The 21,208-nt window shown below is 36.1% G+C and overlaps 1 protein-coding gene across 4 annotated transcripts in view; it reads right to left on the bottom strand.

Annotated features, from left to right (window-relative positions):
• Positions 1-21,208, bottom strand: part of MYT1L (myelin transcription factor 1 like) — a 127,373-nt gene that overhangs the window by 47,083 nt on the left and 59,082 nt on the right. For all 4 annotated transcript variants that reach the window (XM_062488515.1, XM_062488516.1, XM_062488513.1 and 1 more), the window contains exons 9-13: positions 19,297-19,508; positions 13,250-13,497; positions 10,734-10,970; positions 8,917-9,038; positions 7,920-7,988 (exon numbers count right to left, since the gene is read on the bottom strand). In XM_062488515.1, coding sequence (XP_062344499.1) covers positions 7,920-7,988; positions 8,917-9,038; positions 10,734-10,970; positions 13,250-13,497; positions 19,297-19,508 — 888 coding nt within the window. The remainder of the gene's footprint in view (positions 1-7,919; positions 7,989-8,916; positions 9,039-10,733; positions 10,971-13,249; positions 13,498-19,296; positions 19,509-21,208) is intronic.

The following is a 21,208-nucleotide window of genomic DNA, read 5'->3' as shown; positions in this document are numbered from 1 at the left end:
TTGGCAAGTCTGACCAAACACAGAAAGTGCAAAACACTGCATTTTTAATTCCCATTTTATCAACTGTATAGTTTATGCAACTTCCCATGGGGATTGCCTCAGCACTTGGGATATACCACAGCATCATGTTGCAGATCTTTGCAGATCTGTATGGAATGAGCATTTGGTTATGATCTGTTGATTTGAAGCAAAAATGATCAACACCACAATGGGAGTCTGCACAATTACCAAATTGTGCCAAAGAAAAGACCCTTGAATTGATTACAAGCAAATGCCAGGCTGAATGAGATTAATTACGTAGGACAAGTTCAATGACAAAGAAGTATGACCAAATCCAAGGAAGACAGAGGCAACTGTACAAATGGAAAAACTCCAAGACAAGAAGGCCTTAGAGAGATTCATTGGGCATATTAACAAAGCTAAACAAATTCATTTATTATTAATCACAATTAAGTGCTCCTCTCAGAATAGTTGCTTAGAAACTGCACAGTATGGAACAAGAATGACTGACAAGAGAGAAGTTTCAAAAATTAAAATAAACCATCAAACAAACATTCATACTGAAATATTTGGTGATTAGTGAAGAGCTAGGAACTAAGGAATGTATCTTGAAAACTGCCTAAGTTGTTACTGCAGACACTGAATTCCAATTTCAATTAGGCATACAGAAGTTGCAGGGATGTGGATGACCACCACTTACATTCCTTCTAAAAAAGAAGTTTAGACTCTTTAAGTCATACAGGTAGCTTTGAAAAAATTACTCTAATTCAGTGACTGTTCTTCTGAATTGAGACTATTTTGGTAATAACTGAGTGACAAATGGTTTTAAATACTGATTCAAATCCAAGCAGTAAAAAAAATACAAGCTACTGTTATCTTTTATTTTGAATAATTAAGTGCATAAAGAAACAGGCCATGAACTGTTTGGCTGTTGTAAATACTACTATGCAAAGGAACCCTTTCATTTCAGAGCATTTCATAGTATTGACAACTTACTAAGGCCCTGATTCTGCAAGGTGCTTCATGCAAACAATTTTGTGCCTGCATGGAACATTTCACAGCATCAGAGATACTGATAATGCAGATGGCTTTTAAGGAGCTTTTTAGAGAGTACATGCTTTTAAGACTACCTCTGAATAATGACAACAATGATGAAGGGTCTTATGTAAACAAAACTCAAGTGTTTTCCATTTCAGAGACAAAAGTTGACAAACTTAAGTGAGAAAAATGGAATGACTCAACCTTACCGGAGTCTCAATGAGTTAATCTAACAGAGAAAAAGCCCAGCCAGTTCCATATGTAAAACTTATTGCGACTACAGAGATGAGGTTGCTGCAGATGATGGGTTTCTATACAAAGGACATTATCATAACACCACACAACATGAGGTTGGAAATGCTAGGTATAACCTACAGTGCCCATTTGAGTATTGAGAAGTGCAGGAACAGAGCCCAAGGTGTTCTGTTCTGGCCAGGCATGCATGCTGCCATCAAAGATAAGGTATCCAAGTGGAAATCTGCAATAAATACAGGAAACAAAAATGCAAAAAAAACCCACTGAAACCACATAAGATTCCTAATTTCACTTGGCCCAAGGATTGTTGAGCAAAATGGGAAAGATTATTCCTTATAGATGAATTAATAATTGGGGATCTATGTTTCTTGATTTTGTCTTTAATAATTTAAATTAGACTAGCACACTAAATTGCAATTTAAGAACACATAAAAAACTACAGATTGTTCAGGTTTTTTTTTACCACAACATTGAAGATAAATTAATAAAACACTATCATTTACAAATGTCTCACTTAAGCACTTTTTAGCATTTCTCCAAATACATCACATCTGTTCCTTGCAATCACATTTCCTATACAAAAGTTAGCTAAAGCATCAAGGAACTTTAAAAAGTGTCTGTAGATTCAAACGATACATACTTAGCATCAAAGGAATATTTCAACTTAACCCAAGTTTACTTACTAGGCTCAACAACCTTAGTATTCAAGAAAAATTGTAATGACAACTTCTATTAAGTTTCCATGTAGAAAAAAAAAAAAGACACAACAGGAGTAAAAAGGTGATAATAGGAATGGAAATGGTTATTGCTCTTGCAACAAAGAGTAGTTTTCTGAGATAAAAGTGAGTGAAAACTATATAAAGGGTCTCAGTCTTGCTGCATTCTTATAGGAGAACAGATGCAATCTCAACAGGAAAAGGGAAGGGGAAGGTGGGAAAGGGAAGGCAAGGGATAATACTTCTTTGCAGATGGAATAACAAATGCACATCCAGGAACTAAACATCAGAAACACTTCAAGTGGAAAACACAGGATGTAGGTGAAGAATTCACTCCATCAGGTAAACAGAATTCTGCAGAAATAACTGGTTTGAGTACATAAAGTGACTGTATATTGGGAGAGTTATCGAGGTTTAAAATAGTATAAGCACTGGTCAATGTCCAAGAATAATGTAGTTACCTGTCTAAGGAGGGAAATATTATTATGGTGTTTTACTAACATATCCTAATTATTTTTGTCTCTGCATTTTAAATTTAAATTTGGAGAAGGCCTATTTTTTACCAGATGACTACAGTAAGGAGGAAAACACTTCTCTTTTCCAGTAATATTCTATTTTATATATTCATCAGAATAAAAACAACAGGACCTTCTCCATTCTTGGAAGGCTGTCTTTTCTTCCCAGTTCTTGCTGAGAAAATTGCAGTAAAATTATACCGGTAAAAATAAATAATAGATAATATATTAATATAGAAGAGTTTCCTTAGGAGTATGAGGTAAGGATATCTGTTCTATCATGAAAACTCTGTACTGCATTGAGTTGTTTTTCAAGAAGAATCATGGCTAACAGGGAGAGCTTCAGAAAAGTTCACTTTTCTATGTGAACACTGCCAGGGTGACACCTCTGGGAATGGGGAGATGAGTGAAAAGAAGTTAAGAGGAAGAGTAGAAGATCACCAAGAATATGGAAATCACTGTGGCAGAATGATTTGGAAAAAAGATGGAGGCACAGAAAATCTGACTCATACATTGTTGTGGAGAACATGCAAAAATAGACTGAGCTCCTCACTTTGAGTTAAGAAGAGATGTGGGAAACAAAAGCTCTCAGGTTTCATTGTAGTGAGGGAAAAGAGACTGCACTCCTCCCTCCATAGGAAATACCAAAAGAAATCCACCACAGAAAACAAGAAAATCCACACAGATGCTTTGGGAATGAAGGACTGGGAAAGCTACAACAGTATCAGAAAGTACCCCAACTGGTAGGCACCTGGTTGAACTGCAAATCTTTCTCAGGATCAGATTCTTCAGAATAAACAATAATGGGAATCTTCTGGAAGAAAATTGACCCAAGGCAACAAGGGCAGATGTTGGATGAGATATTTAGCTCCACAGCAGACCAAACTAACACTTAGCTACTTATATACGAAAGGTATATATGTGTGTGTGTGTATATATATATATATATATATATGTGGATATATGTGGCCTTGGAAAAACTGATTATCTTTACATCAAAGTAACACTAAAGTTTGTTACTTTCTGGGAATCTCTGGTACCTGGGTTCTCAGGTTCTCACATTGACAAATACCGAGTAGAAATTCTCACAGTCAGTAAACTGTGTTTTAGCTGGGATTGATTTACTGATGAACAAAATGTGTCCTTTTAAAACAATAATTAATTTTAGCTTTGGATTGTTTGGATTGTTGATTTTTTTTTTAAAATTTGTTTTGAATAAGATTTAAAGTGCTTCAAAAAGTTGTTTATAAGAGTATTTATAATTTCACAATAGTATTACAGTTTAGAAGTAATTGTAACTGTTAGAAAAGCCTGCTATGATAAGGAAAAAATACAGAAAAAGTCCCTTGGTAAGATCACACTAAACTTTATTTATGAATACTTTTGGTAGCTGTCACTGGATGGGTTGTTAACTGCTTTCCCATCATAGCTAACTATACTCATCAATATACTGTGCCTAGATACTTTAAAAATTAGTTGCTTTTCACTAGTACTATAACCAAAATCTTAACACTGGAAAAAGTTTGGTGGTAAATATTCAGACAGCTTTAAAGCTGTCAACCTGAGAATTAAAACAGAAGATATTGTTCTGTTATTTGGAGATCACTGACCAGGCTGTAACTGCTTTAGTCTGCTGACAAATTAGGCACAAAAGTTCTCACTTTTCTATTTGAGGTTTGGATGAAAATGAAAAATTGTGCAATCTGCATGGTAAACCTGAGCAAGAACCCTTACAGATGAGAAGCTTGGGTGGTAAGGAATAATTATGCTGACCCTGTAACAATTTAATTGAAAGTTGCAACTTTATTATTCTGAGAGTCAGGAAATGTGAGTAGTGGAATTTTGGTGCCACAATTTCGAAAAGGCAATACAGTAAGCATGACTGTTAAGCAAAAGAAACATTTCTCTGACATTTTAGGATTCTTATATTATTTGATTGTAACCATTATATGATTGATATAAGTAATGAATATTATTTCAAGTGTCTGCTATTTTATATTTTAGTTGAGATATAAAAAAAAATCAATGTGTTAGCAAAATTTCAGTTAGGAAGCTGCATTATACATTAGTTGTATGTGTTGTAAAATACACACAAAGAGATCATGTATCAGTAAAACATGATATGAAGGCTTTACCAGCACATGTGACATTTGATACATGGTAAAGCCATAGAAGTATTGCATCCTTCCAAATTATGCAGTTCAGAAACATGACTCCCACACTGCCTATCAGTCCTTCCACTACACGATCAATTGTTCCCTATACCCTATACATTAAACAAGTATTTGCCAACAATTTTACAAAGGTTGAAATCTTTATGGAATAAGGAAAAAAAACCTACATTGAAAATCTGAACAAGGAATAAAAGATGAAGAAGAGATGAGAACAGTACAGATTGGTAGGGGTAGGACAGAAGGGATCTCAGCTTGGGTTATAGGTGAAAAATGTGTATATCTCCCTCTACAGCCTGGGGCAGGAGCCAAGGTTACTGATTCTCAGTACTCTTATGCTGTCAGCAAACATGTGTGAAACATCCCAGCAATGTTGCCCATCTCCTCCTGGTGCCAATCCACGCATATCAGTAAAGCTCCTACTGCTGTTGGCTACGACAGCAGCCCAGGCTATAGAGCAGACACCAGAATTTCCCATGGTGACTGGTGGCATGACAGACAGCCAGTAGTATCCCATATTATGGAGTTTCTGCTTCTTTTCAGCTTCTGCTTCCTTGTTTTAGAAACAAGGAAATAATACTCCCAGACCTCACACACAGAAATATAGCAGATGTAAATGAAGTACTTCACAGTTCAAAAATCTCAAAATCAAATTCTCTTATGTAGCTTTGGTTTAGCTGCTTTGTGCATGCCCATTACATTTGCATGATCACATCTTCTTCCATCTTAAGCAGGGAACAAGAGCATAAATGAGAGCTGTATAAAGGATGCTGCCATCCGTAGGACTCCTACTTCCCTGCTTTCAAGTATATGTGGGAAATGTTAAGATGCTTTATTTCTGTCTCTGTACCAACTTCACAGGATGTAGAGACAGATGACAATAAAAATATAAATGTGATGGAGGCAGGAGATGGCTGATCAGACAAGGGAGCTTGAGACAGGGAACAATGTAGAAAAAAATGACGAAGAAAAACAGGACAGAGTAAATGGGCAAAGTGGAAACTGGGACTGATCAGAGTTTTGGGATAGGAGAAAGGACAGTGTGGCTGCTCTGGAATTGGACTCTCCTGCTTTTTCTGCAGAGTTCATCCCTTTTCGCAAAGGGTCAATTACATTATATAGATCTGCTACATTCCTGTAACTCCAAGAAAATTCAAGGGTTTGAATACATACAGATCTCTACAATGTGAAGAACGGACAAATTGAGTCCTAAAAGTATCCAACTGAGCAATCAAAATTATATACCTAATCTTTCTGGTTTAAAATGAGGATAATAACAGCCCTATTTACTTAAGAGTATAACTTCAGATAAAAGAAAAATAATTATTTTAACTAAATTAATTAGGAAATACTGAGATGTGATGGCAGTGACAAATGTGTGAGTGAATAGGTCTATCTTCAGAGGGTAGTTTGAGAAAACTGAAGTGAATAACAGACCTCACATGGGATAATAAAGGAAAAGAGAACAAATTAATTAATTGCTTATGCAATGATTACTATCTGCCCTGTGTAATTATTTATGTTTTTATCCTGTGGAAAAATATATGATCAGAAAACAAAGAATTGACATATAATGCAAATACAAAAGACAACTGAGTTAAGTAAGCCTGCTTAAAATTCTGTAATTTTGAAACTTAACAGTTTTATGTGTTCAGCTGGTATAACGATAACTGCTAAAATAATAATTTATGCTAATAAATAATAAATTTTAAACCTAAAACTATTACTTTCACTTTATCTTGCTTTTTGCTTAGGAAAAACTAGAAATAAGTAGAGAAAGTAGCATGACATAGAAGTGGGATCTCATGTTTAGGTGTTTTGGGATTTTTTTCTTCCTGGTTTCTACCCGACAGCCTTGACTGCAGATGTTTGAGAGAAGCAGAGGAGATGAAGAAATTCAGAAACAGCTTCCTAAGATAAACTGAAACCTCATAAAAGGATAAAGTAGCAAAGTATTTACTTAAAATACTCATGCTGCCTCAAGAATCTTGACCGTGTTTTGCTGATGTATTCACATTTCCTCAAACTTCTACCATTTGACCCATCCCAACCCAAAACCCGGGTCCAAATCTGAGTTTCTCTGAGATGCCCATGTCATTCTCTGCTTATACTTAAATGTTTTCCCTGATCTCATTTACATTCCCTTTTGCATATCACATATTCTTCTGACAGAATATATTGGCATGACCTAAACTAATAGTTTCAAAACATTATTTTTTTACTTTGTGAGAAATTTACATGCTGTAAATTTTGCATGTGTAGCTTACCTCTAGTAACTAGATTAGGTAAAAGTAGAGAGCAATCTTACTCCAGCAATTTTCTAATGCTTGTGTTCTTATTTTTCCCACAGTTAACATCAAGAGTTGTTTGGTTTTTTAAAATCAGTGTATGTAGTGAACTCAAGAAATCCATTGTAAAGACAGAATACTGCTAAGCAGTATGGCAGCATAAGGTATCCATTCATACTTTCCCTACTGAATTTACCTCATTTCTTGTCAACATTTTCCCATTTTAACCAAATTACCAGCTCAGGAGCACTGCCTTGTCATAGCACTAATAAATGCTTTAGTTCTTCCACACAGAGAGTTGCAATAGAGCATATGTGCAGAAAGACAGAGCAAAGCTAAATCACATGGTTCTCTGATGTTCATTGTTCAAAACTGTTACTCCAAAGAACTGAAAGGAATGGTAAAGAATTCATTTTGAGCAGGGGATAACTAAGTAAACATTAAAAAACATAGTCACATGAGAAAATGCATCAGGCTGGTAACAATGGTATGAACCTGGGGAAAATTGTGCAAATGCTTGGAAAAAACAAATTGTTTTCCCTCCAACTGTGTCTGAGAAACAGCAGTGCCTTACTGCCTGTGTAATCAGAAGTGTTTAATCAGCCTAATTGTATGGGAATTTTCTGTTCTATTAGCAAACTCAAAGTTCAGAAAAAAATTGAATAGGAATTCTAACGTTAAGATGAAATTCCAGAAGTTCTGTCTTTTGTCCATCCCTGTCATCTAATGGACACACAAAAGGACATACTAGGTCAACAGACTTATGTACAGAGCCCCCCTGTATGGAGTTCCTAGAGACTTCAATGCATGTTCCAAGCAGGATCAGTTCCTTTTGCAGCAGCTCTCCAGACAGCATTTCTAATTTCTGATACAACTTTACACAATTTGCAGTCAAATAAATATTTATAAAGAAAATATTTGTTCTCTATATCTTACTTGAGTTCTTGTGAGCTTGTGGCCAGCATACTCCGAATGCTTTTGTCAGCCAAGGGACAGCCAGATAAACTGCAAGACATGGCAGGACATACAAGTATGTTAATCTTCTCATTAACTGAACACTCGCATACAAACACAACATAAAAATTAAAAAGTAAAAGTTTGTAATGCAGAAAAGCGATGGGGCAAGTGCTGTAATATTGAATTCTGTAATATAGTTAACCCTCTGAATATATTTAGTTATCAATATTACTTCCAAAATTACATACTGTAAATGTTCTTGTTTGTTTGTTTGTTTCTCTATGAACTAGAAAAAGATTACAAAAATATTGGAGATTCCTGGGTTAACTACTTAAATGCTTAAGGAATACTTTTGAAATTTTAGTAATCTATTTAAAAATAAAAGACGTTTATACAACACACAAATTAGCATGCTTTTAAGATCAACATATATTACTCAAAGGGTTAACACATAGTTCAACGTTTTACTTTGACAGCATTGTTGAGGTAAGCTGAAAACAATAAATTGAAAAGACAGAATCCACCATGAAAAAAATGAAGTCACACCTTCTATGTGAGGCGTAATTACCAGTCACATGACCACTCCCATCACACCCTGGTGTTGGACATCTGCCACCAAACAAAAACAAAAACAGCCAAAATAGTAAGTATGTTTAAAAAAAAAAAAAAACTTTTAAAAGTTTCATTGTTTCCAGTTTAGCTGCAATGACTGCAAGGGGTTTTAAGCATCCTAATCGAAAAGCTGCAAAATGAACAGGTTTAAATGAAAATGGCGTCTCAATACAATATAGCATCATTAAGAACAAGCAAATACACGTTAGCTTATCACTTTACTTAACTGGCAGTTTGAAACATTTATATGCTGCAAATGTTGCATGCTCATACTGCAAGGCGTATATGTATTCGTTGGTTTAAAAAAGACAAAGAGAGAAAAAGTTAAAAGGAGATAAATAATTTCACCTCACATTATGCTTACGTTATTAAATCCTTTTTGCTCTCTTTGCATTGAGGGTATTTGGGTTTAGGGCTTGGGATTGTAACTTCACCAGGATACCTTCTTTCTTCAAGTGCCTCTTGGAAAGGATCCAAATCTTCCGGCTACAGGTAAATATATATATATTAATGTCAGCTAGATAAGGTCACAACTGACACAAAGTAATGCAAAGCAGAGTCATCAGATGGTATCTCCTGCTTATCCTATTCTGACAGAGAAAATTAATGAAATTATTTTATGTTCTTTCACGTACTAAACTTTTAAATAATGTTTGAATATTTTGATGAAGACTTTGCTATATATGAAATATATAATTTATTTAAGTAGAAAAATAAAAAGAAGAAACTCTAGTATTTTCTATAGCTGTCACATTATTTTTCTCTAAGGACTCAGGTCTTTTCCCTAAAGTCACTTCACAACAGAGGAAAGGCAAAAAAATGACTAAATGCAGTATCTTATGCATCAAAAAGCCATCTTAAATAGCATTTTTAAGGATTTAGAACATCTCAAAGATGAAAGAGAAGCAATCTTAACATCTACACACAGAATCTCAGTCTGGGACAAATCTCAATGGATCTGTCTGTCAAGACAGAATGATATAATTTGTAATTAACTTTAGTGATGTTCAGAAACTCAAACCCATCTATTTCAGGAATGCAGTGGCTGATATGCGGGGATTCAGGGATTCCTGAAGATGGTGCTATAAACAACATAGTAGAAGCAGGGAGTTCGTACTCTGAAAACACATGCTGCTTTACTTCAGATTTCCTTGATAGTGACAGATTTCCTGACAACTTCAGTGAAATTAATAGCAAAACTCTATCACCAAAGCTTGAATGTATTCAAGATATCTAGTGAAAATGCCTTTGTTATATATTTCAAGGATAGTAAGAATAGTTTTATGGTTTAATTAAAATTGGCAAGAGATGTGCTACACACAAATGATTAGCCCATTTTTTGTCTATAAACCAAGAAAAATCAATCTCTAGAAGTCCTCAAACAAGTAAATTGAATTAATGCAGGATTTTAAGCTGCAGAATGGATAAGGGTTAAAATCTGACAGAAAAAAGCAGCAGCACTGAACCTCAGCAGACCTCTTCAGTGTCCTGTCTATTCTGTTTTGAAAAGTACTAAAAATTCACATATTCTCTTTATTTGCCTCTTCTGTTTAAAGGGTTTTGCTGCTGTCTTGGTATTACAAGTAGAAAAGTAACACTGATTTCTTATATCCCTTATTTGTATTCTTTAAAAGTAGTATTTCATTAATACAGGCCCTTACACAGAACTATCAAGAGCATATAAGTAATCTAGAAGATTAGTTGAAATAGTTGAAAGCTTACATTATACTCTGCTACTTTGTTTAAATTGATTTCTAAGTAATACATGCTTTCAAATTCTCATCTCATCATTTATGGTTTTCAGATTCAGGAGGGTATCTTGTCTTCAGAGATGATTATCCCAGTATTGCACGGTTATGTCAACTTGCTTATACAGAGTAATAAAATCTGGATATAGCAAAATATCTTTACTGCAGAAAATATTTGTTAACAAGATGATGCTGTTAGAAAACATGATTCACATTCATGGTTCAAATGTTGTCTTATGGAACTTAGTCACAGATCAGATGTGTGCCAGCATGATATAGTCCTAAAGATTAACCAGCAGAAAAGTCTTTTTGGAGAAAACCACCACTTCTGTCGCATACTAATTTTACTTCCTATTTCCCTCCAAATTTCGGAAAATTAATGAATTACCAAAATTAGACTGCAATAAGAGCTATACAGATGAAAAAGACATACATTAATCTCTTTGGAATCATCTTCATCTATCCTACTTGGCTTCATTTTAGTGTAGTCCACTGGCAAGTCCCAGCAGTCACCCTCGTTCAGCTGGTAACACCGGTTGTTCATCACGGCTTGCCGTTGAGGGGACATTGGCTCCAGTGGGGTCAAAATGGTGCAGCAACCATCTCGCTGCCTCTGCTTGTTCATGCTCAGATCCAACGTCCCATTTTCATCGACTTCCATATCAGGATTCTGTCAAAATAAGAAAAATATTGTTAATTCAGCTTCACACTGGCAAACTGCTACCTCTTCTTCAATCTCATTGCCTAGCAGAATGATAAAATGCTTTTCCATTCCTGTATAGATTGTAAGCATTGAGCCCCCTCCTACACATAGCATGATGCTGTTACACAACATTAATGCTGTTAAAGTAGATTTCTTCCTGAATGGCTAATTTGATGTTTGGGAGGAAAGGGGAGAGTCTTCAGTACCCCTCCAGCCACCCAACACACAGGTGCAAAATCTGATATATAAAGGAGAAATTTCTAAAGGTATTTTCTTGCCATTGTCTTTATGTTCTTGATTTATTCTGTGACAAGTGAAGTAACCTATGAGGTAACATCTGTATAATTCTTGTATTCAGTCCTGGCATCTGTCTGGGTGATTAGAGAAACAACAAACAACTAACATCAAATAATCTGTGTTTCTTTTTTCTTTTACATAATTATTTATTCAATGTTTGAATAGATAATGTCAGAATAGATAATGTCAGAAAATTAAACAGGGAGGTAGGGTACCAAAAGAAGTCCTTTTGGACACCATTTGTCAATGAGGAAATGGATTTAAGTTTCACAGCTCCTTCCCTGCAGATGAACATGTTATTAACAAATCATGTATCTATCTTGATAATAATTTGTGCCAATTTCTGTGACAACTGGTACTGTGAAAAATGGGACAAGCATGGACTCTTTTGCAGAAACAAACAAGTGTTGTCTATTTTATCAGATAAGGAGAACTAAGGTATCTTAAAATGAACACAAAATTTAAAAACTGAGGACAGATGAGATAAAAATGCCCATAGAGAATCCCTCATCTTTGCAAAAATGAAGTGTTCCATGAGAAATTTGGTTTCAAAACGAATGTGAATCTGACTGACTCCTTGTATGTCTGGTGACTTGCTTTCCTCTTGAGAAAAAACAGAGCTGCAGGAAACCACTGTAAATGCAAATCTCTCTTTCTGAATTACTGTCTTTTGTTAGAGCTTATATCTAATTGCTGCTATCTGGCTAATTTAATTTAGAAAGTATTTGTTTATCTCCTCAGACTCATTCCTTCAGTTGCAATAGAGTGACATTGGAAAAGATGTGGCTTTCTGGCTTAGATGCAGAAGATTTTTAGCATTTTAGCATTTTTAGCATTCCAACTTCTCCCATCATTCTGAATAGACAACTGCATTTATTTACATGCCAGAAAGAGATTTCCCTCTTGAACACTATAAAATAAATTAATAAAAAAAGCAGCAGTTAAAAACAAAGTCCATTCTGGCTTAGAGCATGATTATTACTAATACTTACTGCTACAGGTTTAGTTTGTTATGAATAATCATAATGTGAGGCAGCTTGCACAACAAGGGAAAGCAAACCTTTGTCTATAGGAGAAGAACATAACATGTCTGCCAGCTAAAAATCTCTCTACAAGCACAGTAAAAATGTTTCCTCTGCACTGCATCTGTCTGCTCAGCCACCTAGTGGTCTCCTGTAGGCAGCACTGTACTGTTTCCCTTGTGCATGTTAAAAAAGCATTTTTGAATAGTTATCAGAGCCAAAACTTTAAAGTTAAAAATGAAATCTCCTAAATCTTTAATGAATCTTAATATTGTACTGTTTTTTTTCTTAATACAGAAAGCTTAACGACAAAACCTTTTATTTGTATCTGTATGGCCATTTTATAATATACTGAAGCTCTATGAACATACAGAACATCAGTCACTCTCTAAGACTGTTATGCACATTTTAAGTCACCTGTACTGGAGGATTTGTTAATTTCAAATGTGTTATGCATTGACTTAAGAACTCTGGTATCACAGGCAGACAAGAAATTGTAACATACAGCCTGAATCTTACAAGCTTAGGTCCCATTTGTAACTTATAAATGAAAATGCAGAGTTAAATCTCAATTCTTTTGCCAAATATATGAACTAGACTGCATTTTGCAATAAAGCAATACCCAAACAGCAGTGAAATTAATATCACTTGAGCAATCCAAACATGTTTTATAAGAGACAAATTTAAAAAAGGAGTACATGGTATCTGTTCATATAAAACAATCATGATTTCCTGTGATACTTGTGAGCATTTTATATCTTTCTCTTGCTTTTTTTTTTCCTCCCTGCTTGAGCAGAGCCACCATATTATGTTACTTTTGAGGGGGGAAAAAGGCAAGATCTACTAAAGCTTTTATCTCACTCAGGGCCACAGAACAAGTACAGTTAAGAGAAATCTTCATCAACAAACAGATTTACTAATTTTTACCCTTGCACAGAGATCCTGAGGCTTTGTAGAGAGGTTCTGAGGCATCTCCCTGCAGCGGGTGGAGAGATTCAGAATAGCAGTAGCAGCCATGTGTGCTGCCTCCATGTCATGAGTATAGTCAAAGCTGCTCTTGCTGCAGGTACTGCTGGCACTGCTGCCTCCACCACAACTCATATTGCTGCTGCTGCTAGGGGCATAACTGCTTGTTGTGCTGCTGGTTGGACTTGAATTCTTACAGTAGCGTTTAGCTGTGGGAAGAAATATGACAAGGATGACTCAAAAGAAGGAGCATTCTGCATAAGTGAAGAGGAAAACAAACTGCTGGAGGTGAAATTTATAATGAGGAACAGTAACCAATGCCAAAAAAAAAGCCCGCAATAAGAATGATGGCTGTATTTCTTGATTTCTGTCTACAAGTTTTATATGCTGCATGTGTGAGATCGTATGAAATAACCTCCTGTAAAAATCTGCATGACATGATCATGAATTGTTCTGACAAACAGGCTGGATTTATAAAACAATAAAAACACATAAACACTGCTTTTACCCCACATATATAGTCAGACAGAAGGTACAATTTGCTCAGCTCATTCATTTTTATTAATGACAGGCAATGTAACACTATGGAACCTTTTCCTATTTACACAAGGAACTGTTAGTTTAAGGCCTAGAACTCCCCAGAGTTACTGGAGTTCGAACCCACTTCAAGGCTGGTGATCTTGCCTTCTGGGCCACAGTACCACCCATATGTCCTCAAACACCTCATGCTTCCTAAAAGGTTTATTTTCTCCTACATCACAGGCAAATATTATGGCACTGGCCATCCCAAAGACAGGAGCACAATAGGAGAGAAAAGGTGGCTGTCATGAGTTAATTTTACCATGAGTTGCACAAGGGCAGAAGCAATGACTTTAAATGACAACAGGTACAAGTGAGAAGTACCCCCCCTACCCCTTCAAAGAACCTGAGCACCTACAACTCTTCCTAAAACCAGTAAGGGCCAAAGACACCCTTCCCTGCTCCCACTGCAGGCAGTGATGCCCAGCTGTGCTCTGACTGACACAAGCCACAGGTGGTCACAGAAGAACCAAAGCACTGACAGTGCTCACGTCCAGCCTATCTAAACACAAGGCAGCACTGCTGCTGCTTTTAAGCAATGCTCCTTGCAGCCAAAGGTATTACAGAAGTAAGGGAAAGCAGCCCTATTAGCCCACTTATTTCCCCAAATCTCTTCCAAGATGAGCTGTTTTAAAAGTGTATATAAAAATGCAAGAAAGTGTGAGCTCATCTCCAAAATGTAGAAGTTTATGGATTTTCAGAAAAAAAATAAAAGTCAAGGTCAGAGGATACATCCATGCATATTACAGCAACTACTTCCCCTTAAGATGGAAATGTATACTGCAGAGATCATACCTTATAGCACAGTGTAACAATAACCAACTAGCATGCTGATTAGAGAGCTATACAAAAAAGGTCAGGCCCTAGACAGAGCTCTTTCGTGATGGGCTCCATTTAAATGCCAGGCTCTTCAGTTGTATTTGTCTGAGCAGACATACATATAATAATCTGCTCCCATGAGCACAGCCCATTTGTGAACCATGGGCTGCTTTGGTAGGCAGGCAGGGTTCAAAAGAAGAATCTGAAAGCAAAATGTCTCTGCTAGAGCTTATGTCATCCTCCTTTCTCTAGAACACTGAAAAAAAAAATTATGGCATTATTTTTACTGCAAGGAAGTAGTGTTTCGCTTAAATCATAACAGATGGAGTTTTCTCAGGAAAGCCACATAATGTACAGGGTGTGATTCTTTTTAAAGTGAAGTGAATGCTAAACATTCATCACTTTTTTTTTTTTGTTTTGAACACATAGTAGCACTACACTAGCAGGCTATCCACTAATAATAAATTTGTGAACTGTTCGACAAGAGTTTCATTATTAATATAGTATTCAATTGTGATCATTAAAACTTCAACATTTATCCATTGTTACTTTGTTATAGTATCCAAGACATGCAAGAATTTTGCTATACTTAAGGAAGCAAATAATTGAATAATTCTACCGTGTTAAGTTAACACAGCAAGCACCCTGTACCACTGAACTTGCCAAATCAGAAGTATCTTTCAAAAATCATAGGAACAAATAAGACTTTTGTCATTTTCAAAAAATGTTAGTCTTGTTATAGCAGGTCACATTTAGACAGACATAAGAGACATATTACATGGGAAATTATATATATCTATATGAGAATGTGTGCTAAAGAGAGGGAGGGAAAGAGGCAGCTTTTGTACATAGAACTAACCATCCAAAACTCATGCAGGCTCTAAAATGGACTCCTCTGTGGCCTTGGTTAAACTACATTTTCCCTTGAAGTCATTTTCTCTATGAACAAAAGGTTGCTTCTAAAATTTAGTTGTGTTGTGATTCACTTGCAAAACACTTTGAAGATGTAAAGTGCTATAGGCATGCTACACAATTATTAGCTTTCAGACTACCAGTAATTTAAGCCAAACTTACTTAAACATAAATGGCAATGGTTATCTTAACTTTACTGTAGCTGTACATTTGAAGATAAGTCACATAACCCAGGCTGTTCATTTCACATTAGCTTTTCAGGAGAAACAAAGATCATCAATTTATAATGAATCAAATCAATCTGTTCACTAATGAAGGGAAAGCTGCATTGTTTCAATACCAGATAGTTCTGCTTGATACAATGCCCACCCCTGTGGCACCAGGTTAATGAAGCTCTGCAGTCCATCTACGCTTTGTAATCCAGAGTGAAACCAAATGTGAAGAACATCTTCCCCATTAAAAATAGGCACAGGTCTAAACAGCTGCATACCCAAACTGGGCTTCCATCAGATATGCCCAGGGGCTGATTACAAAGAACCTCTCAAAGTCTAAAGGCTTCTCTTACTTAACAATGAGGGAGTGGGAGAGAGCCCAAACACACAAAAGACAAAAGGAAGGTATTTGGAGTGGAATTCAGTTCTTCCCAGGCACCTTCATCCCCAATATGATCTAAATACTGAATATTTTCGTAAATTAAGTACGTTTTCCACACTTTTTATGTCTTGCACAATAGAAGATACATCTCACCTAATTTCAGATACCTGATCTAGTTCATTACAGGCTTCCTATACAGTCAGTGGAAAAAAACCAGAAACTTTCAGGCTATGACTCACCTGACCAGTTTTAAATAAGCACTTCAGGGAAAGATTAAATGAACCAGAGAAGCTTGTACCCTTCTTCTTGAATCTGAAAGGGGTGCCAAACTCAGCTGTCGGTGCTAACATTATAAAACTCTGGCCATGGTCAGGTGAATCCCACTCATAATATTTTTTCAGTGTTTTGATAGAATGACCCAGGCCTATTGGTGGGATGACAATTCCTGCCATCACCTAAGCAACTGAAAGTGTTGCCATCACCATTGCGTGCTGTGTCCAGCTTTTCTTATCTTTACTGCTGTATACCATAAGCCCAGCACCCAATACGCTATGCAACTGGTTTCAAAGGAAAAACAAGCTCAAAAATAAAAAAAATCTCAAGAATTGTTAGATCACCCTGCCAAAAATACAAGTATACATTTTCTGTTTGTTTTTTAGTAAACCATACTGTAAAAATATCAAGGAAACAATTCAAAGGCGTTATTTATGCTCATGCCACTGTACACTGTACACTGTACCCAACTGTACACTTACTGAACATATAATCCCTTTCTCTGATGATGAAAATACTGTACTAGCTGACAATTAAAAAGAATTGAGATGTGAAGTTACTGATTTTTCATATTCATGAGACTAATTCTCTCATATAGTCAGAACTAGAGCACATTGCCCCAAAACCTTAGATGCACTTCCGGGTTTTTCAGGATGACTGAACTGAATCTGCTGTTATATGAACATGCTTTGCTGACATACATAACAGGTGTGCTCTCTGGATCTCCATAAAGCCTTAGTAGCAATAAAACCACCTAAAAATACTGTGATTTTTTTTGTGGCTCTTTTAAGTGAGGAGTCTTTTCCTGAAATGTCCTTAATATTCAGTTATTTACAATAACTGCCAGCAAAATCCTTGTTCCATTGAAAGGCAGTGCCAAAATATTTTAACAATTTCAGTTTGCCCAGGACTTCATTTCATCATTCTAAGAATTGAACTGATATTCCTGAGCCAATTAAAGCCAAACGTGTTGGACTACTTCTGAAATTTGAAAGGCATGTGAATCCTAAAGGTTTCATGAAAATCACTAACAGGGAAAAGAAAAACTCAGATCAGGCCCCACCTCTGGGACCACGTTGGCAGGTCCATCTGGCCAAACAGCACACACATCACTTGGAACCAGGAGTAGCATGCACTGCCTCCGGCAGAGCCAGGAGTGTGGAACAAAGCCATAGAGCAGCCTCTGTCTGGCAACCAACTCCTCCTGCTTTAACGGGCTCCCGTTGTTCTGAGGACACAGGAGCCCTCTACACTTGCTATATCAGCAGGAATCACATGTATGCAGTGTCCCTCAGTCCCCTCTGGCTCACATTACTGAGCACTACGTGACCGAGTCCCAGTCCTAGAGCCAAGAAAAATTCCTATTTATATCAAAGGAAGATAAGTGTGAATAAAGACAGTGACCTGTATCGACACAGCCTTTTATTATTTAAGGCCACCATAAAATTGTGCTTAATGTCACATGTATTTTCAGATTCTGGTGGTTTGGGAGAAAAAGTGAATATTGTCATTATTTATTGAAAAAGAGGCCTTATATGTATGAATTGCTTATGCATCAGTAATTTGATCTGAAAATAAGCTTTTTCACAGGAACCCCAACAGTATTGTGATGCTTTCCTTTCTGCAAGAGTAGACAGAATATATATACAATATTTAATACCTAGTTTACCTTATACTAATGTATACTCATTACCTCCCTAACCACAGTTACAGTTAGTGCTTTACTTTTAATACTGTTCAAGCCCTTATTCTGATACAGACAAATAAGATGAAGGTAAGAGGGAAAAAAAAAAGCTCTTTTATTAAAAATAGGTTTCCTTTCAGAACCCTCTTCCTATCTGCTGTAGTGCAAGAATATGTCTGTTAATTCTATGAGAAAGGAAAATATCCAAAATATCAGACATAAGAAGGCAAGAGCTGTAGTAATTTTCTCTTTCTTCACTGAACTACTTTTAAATGTCAGTCTGTGTTCAGGCAACAGCATAAATTGTTCTGTATAGTTTCTGTTTTAAACAAAAAAACTTACACCTGCCTGAAATTTCTTAAAATAGTCAATGAGTAGTAACAAATACTTTAACCAAAAAATAAACTGCTAGTCTTCAAGAAAAAATTCAAAAGGGTATGGTTTAGTTTATATATATATATGCATATATAAATTTATTTTTCTGAAAAATTCCTGATGTCTTCAAAAGCTACAATCCTTCTTTATTCTTTATCCTGTAGTTCATTTCTCTCTCCTAATAAAAAACCTCTTGCCTGACTGATCCCATCTATTGTCTTCTCCTGAACCAAAGCTAGTATCAGCCTTCTCCTAAACATGTTAAGTATGTTAGGTTTTCCAGAGAATTCATCCAGTGTATTTGTGAAGAAAAAAATAAGCAGAAATGCCTCTTTTAGTATGTAGCAGTGATTTCTGAAGTGCAAGGAGGCCCAGGTTTTCTATTTCCATATGCCCACAAAGAAAATATATTATCTTTTCTGGGTTACCTGACCTGCTGCACAGAGGTGAGAGTCCTAATGTGACCCTTGAGGTCAGGTCTCCCAGACAGTAACATAAAGATTATCTCTATTACTTAGCTTTTATTGCCATCTCAATACATCCCAGAAACTTAACAGCTGGAGATGTCTTTTGCCAGTGCAACAATTCTGAAGCAAGCACCGTATAAAACAACACGTTTTTTAAAAGGCCTTTAAAATAACTTACATATGATAGCATTCCTCATAATACTATATGAACATGAAAACATGTCTTATTTGTATGATGTTTACATATACAACAACATGATTAACTGCAAACTTGTCTCTCATGTATAAGAGTGTGCACCTCCTACCATCATATCCTTTGGGGGATATATCCCTGGATTGCACCTTGGGAGCTATGGCTCTCTTGCCATAGGCATGGTTGTCATAACTGTTATATTCAAACGAAGTCTTAGAGTATTTCTCTAGTTCCTTGGCCAAGTTGGAGCGGGGTGTGGTGGTGGGGACATTGTTTCTGTAGCCATACTGAGGGATCTCCAATTGCTTAACAAAGCACATGGGCCTAGAAATTAAAGATATGTACAGTTTGTTAGATGCAGTTCAGTTTACTATGTTTGTGCATAATTTATAGTTCAGATTAGAAAATCTTAGTTATGTCTTGTACTCAAGAGACAGCAATATATTATTGCATTTCCTTAGTTTGGTTATTTTCAGCAGACAAACAATATTTATTTCCTTGAACAAAGCCTAGACAAAATTAATTCTAATACCACTAAATATATCCTGCTGCTAAAAGTATATTAAAATACTTCAGGGTTTCCCGTTCCCCATGTAATTGCAAACATTAGCAAACATTTTTTTCTTTTGGGAGGAGAATTAAAGAGGGGCAAGCAGACTGACAGAAGAAGTTTGGACAAATTCTTTAAATATCAAAAAGGAAAAGTAGATCTGGAAGCTCCACCTAATTTATGGAGTTTCCTCCAAAGTTCTTCCAACAGAGTTGTATGCTGTTTTCCTCTGTGCTTTCAAAAGTAACTATTCATGTTTCATCCTTCAATATACAAATCCATGTTCATGTTGAGAAGAGTCTCAGAAGCTCTGCTGACTCTGAGTTGCTGCCTTGCAGGTCCTGCTCATCCTTAAATGCAAGGTTCTGGCAGGAGCTGCGATTCCTGACACACAGATGCACACCTCAAGGAAGGTCCTGAGAATGAATACAAAATAAAACTGTTTCAGTTAAATATCTCTTTCATTTAGGATGTGGGAGGACACATGGTCAGAAGAAGCCCTGATTGACGTTATTCAGCCATTTGAGAAACTTGTGAAATCTCAGTGAAGGAACACTGCAGTGAACTCCACTGTCACACCATCTTCTGCATGTGGACACAGCAGCTCAAAGCAGGCAAATGAAAGCCAGATCCTGCAAACCCTACCTGTATAAGAGAATGTTACACGACTGGGCTGTAGGAAGCAACTGCTACACAATGCTGCATGTCTACCTGATGCTTTTAGCAGGCAGTGAGGATGATGAACAGCACACTTGAGGTGCTTCAGCTGGAATCAAGAAGTATATAGCATTTCTTAAAATTTTTCTTCTTTTTTCTTTTTCTTCTTTTTTTTTTTTTTTTTACTGCATTTATAACCAGAGGCAATGGAAGGAACAATCACAGGAACATAAATTCCTTTGAGATCAGAAGCTGACTAACAAAAGTGAAATGTGATCAATAGCAAGAAATAGGTTTTGAATATTATATAATGCTTTTCTGAATTAATTTATTTTCATAGAATTTTCTCAGGATATTTATGTAAAAAATCATATCAGCCATACTATTCCCTTTGATTTATGTGTGCTCATTCCTTTAGACACCCTTCCTAACAAAATACAGTGGGCTTATTTATACAATGAGCTGGTATGAATCCTAGGTTTGATCCTGTTTCAAGATAATCTATATTTAGCCAAAAACCTGCAATTCAGATCCTGAACATTTGATGCAAATCCAAAATTTCAGTGGAATAGAAGTCCTATGAATTCGATTTCTTTTAAAGTAAGAACTTTCAAATGCAGGTGGGATGGAAACTGGTATGAAGACAAATATTCAAGATTTGCTCTTAAAACATCTCCATCTGCCCATCAATTGCCTGCACACAAATATTATAAATAGCTGCCAAGTTCATCTTAAATACTTCAGTGACTTAGAGGTAAAAGGGAAGAAAGAGACAAGATGAAAGAATTATCTGAGTTACCTATAAAAACCTAAGCAG

The sequence above is a fragment of the Cinclus cinclus genome, chromosome 3, assembly GCF_963662255.1.
Source record: "Cinclus cinclus chromosome 3, bCinCin1.1, whole genome shotgun sequence".
Classification (NCBI taxonomy): domain Eukaryota; kingdom Metazoa; phylum Chordata; class Aves; order Passeriformes; family Cinclidae; genus Cinclus; species Cinclus cinclus.
This window is presented reverse-complemented; position numbering and strand designations above follow the sequence as displayed.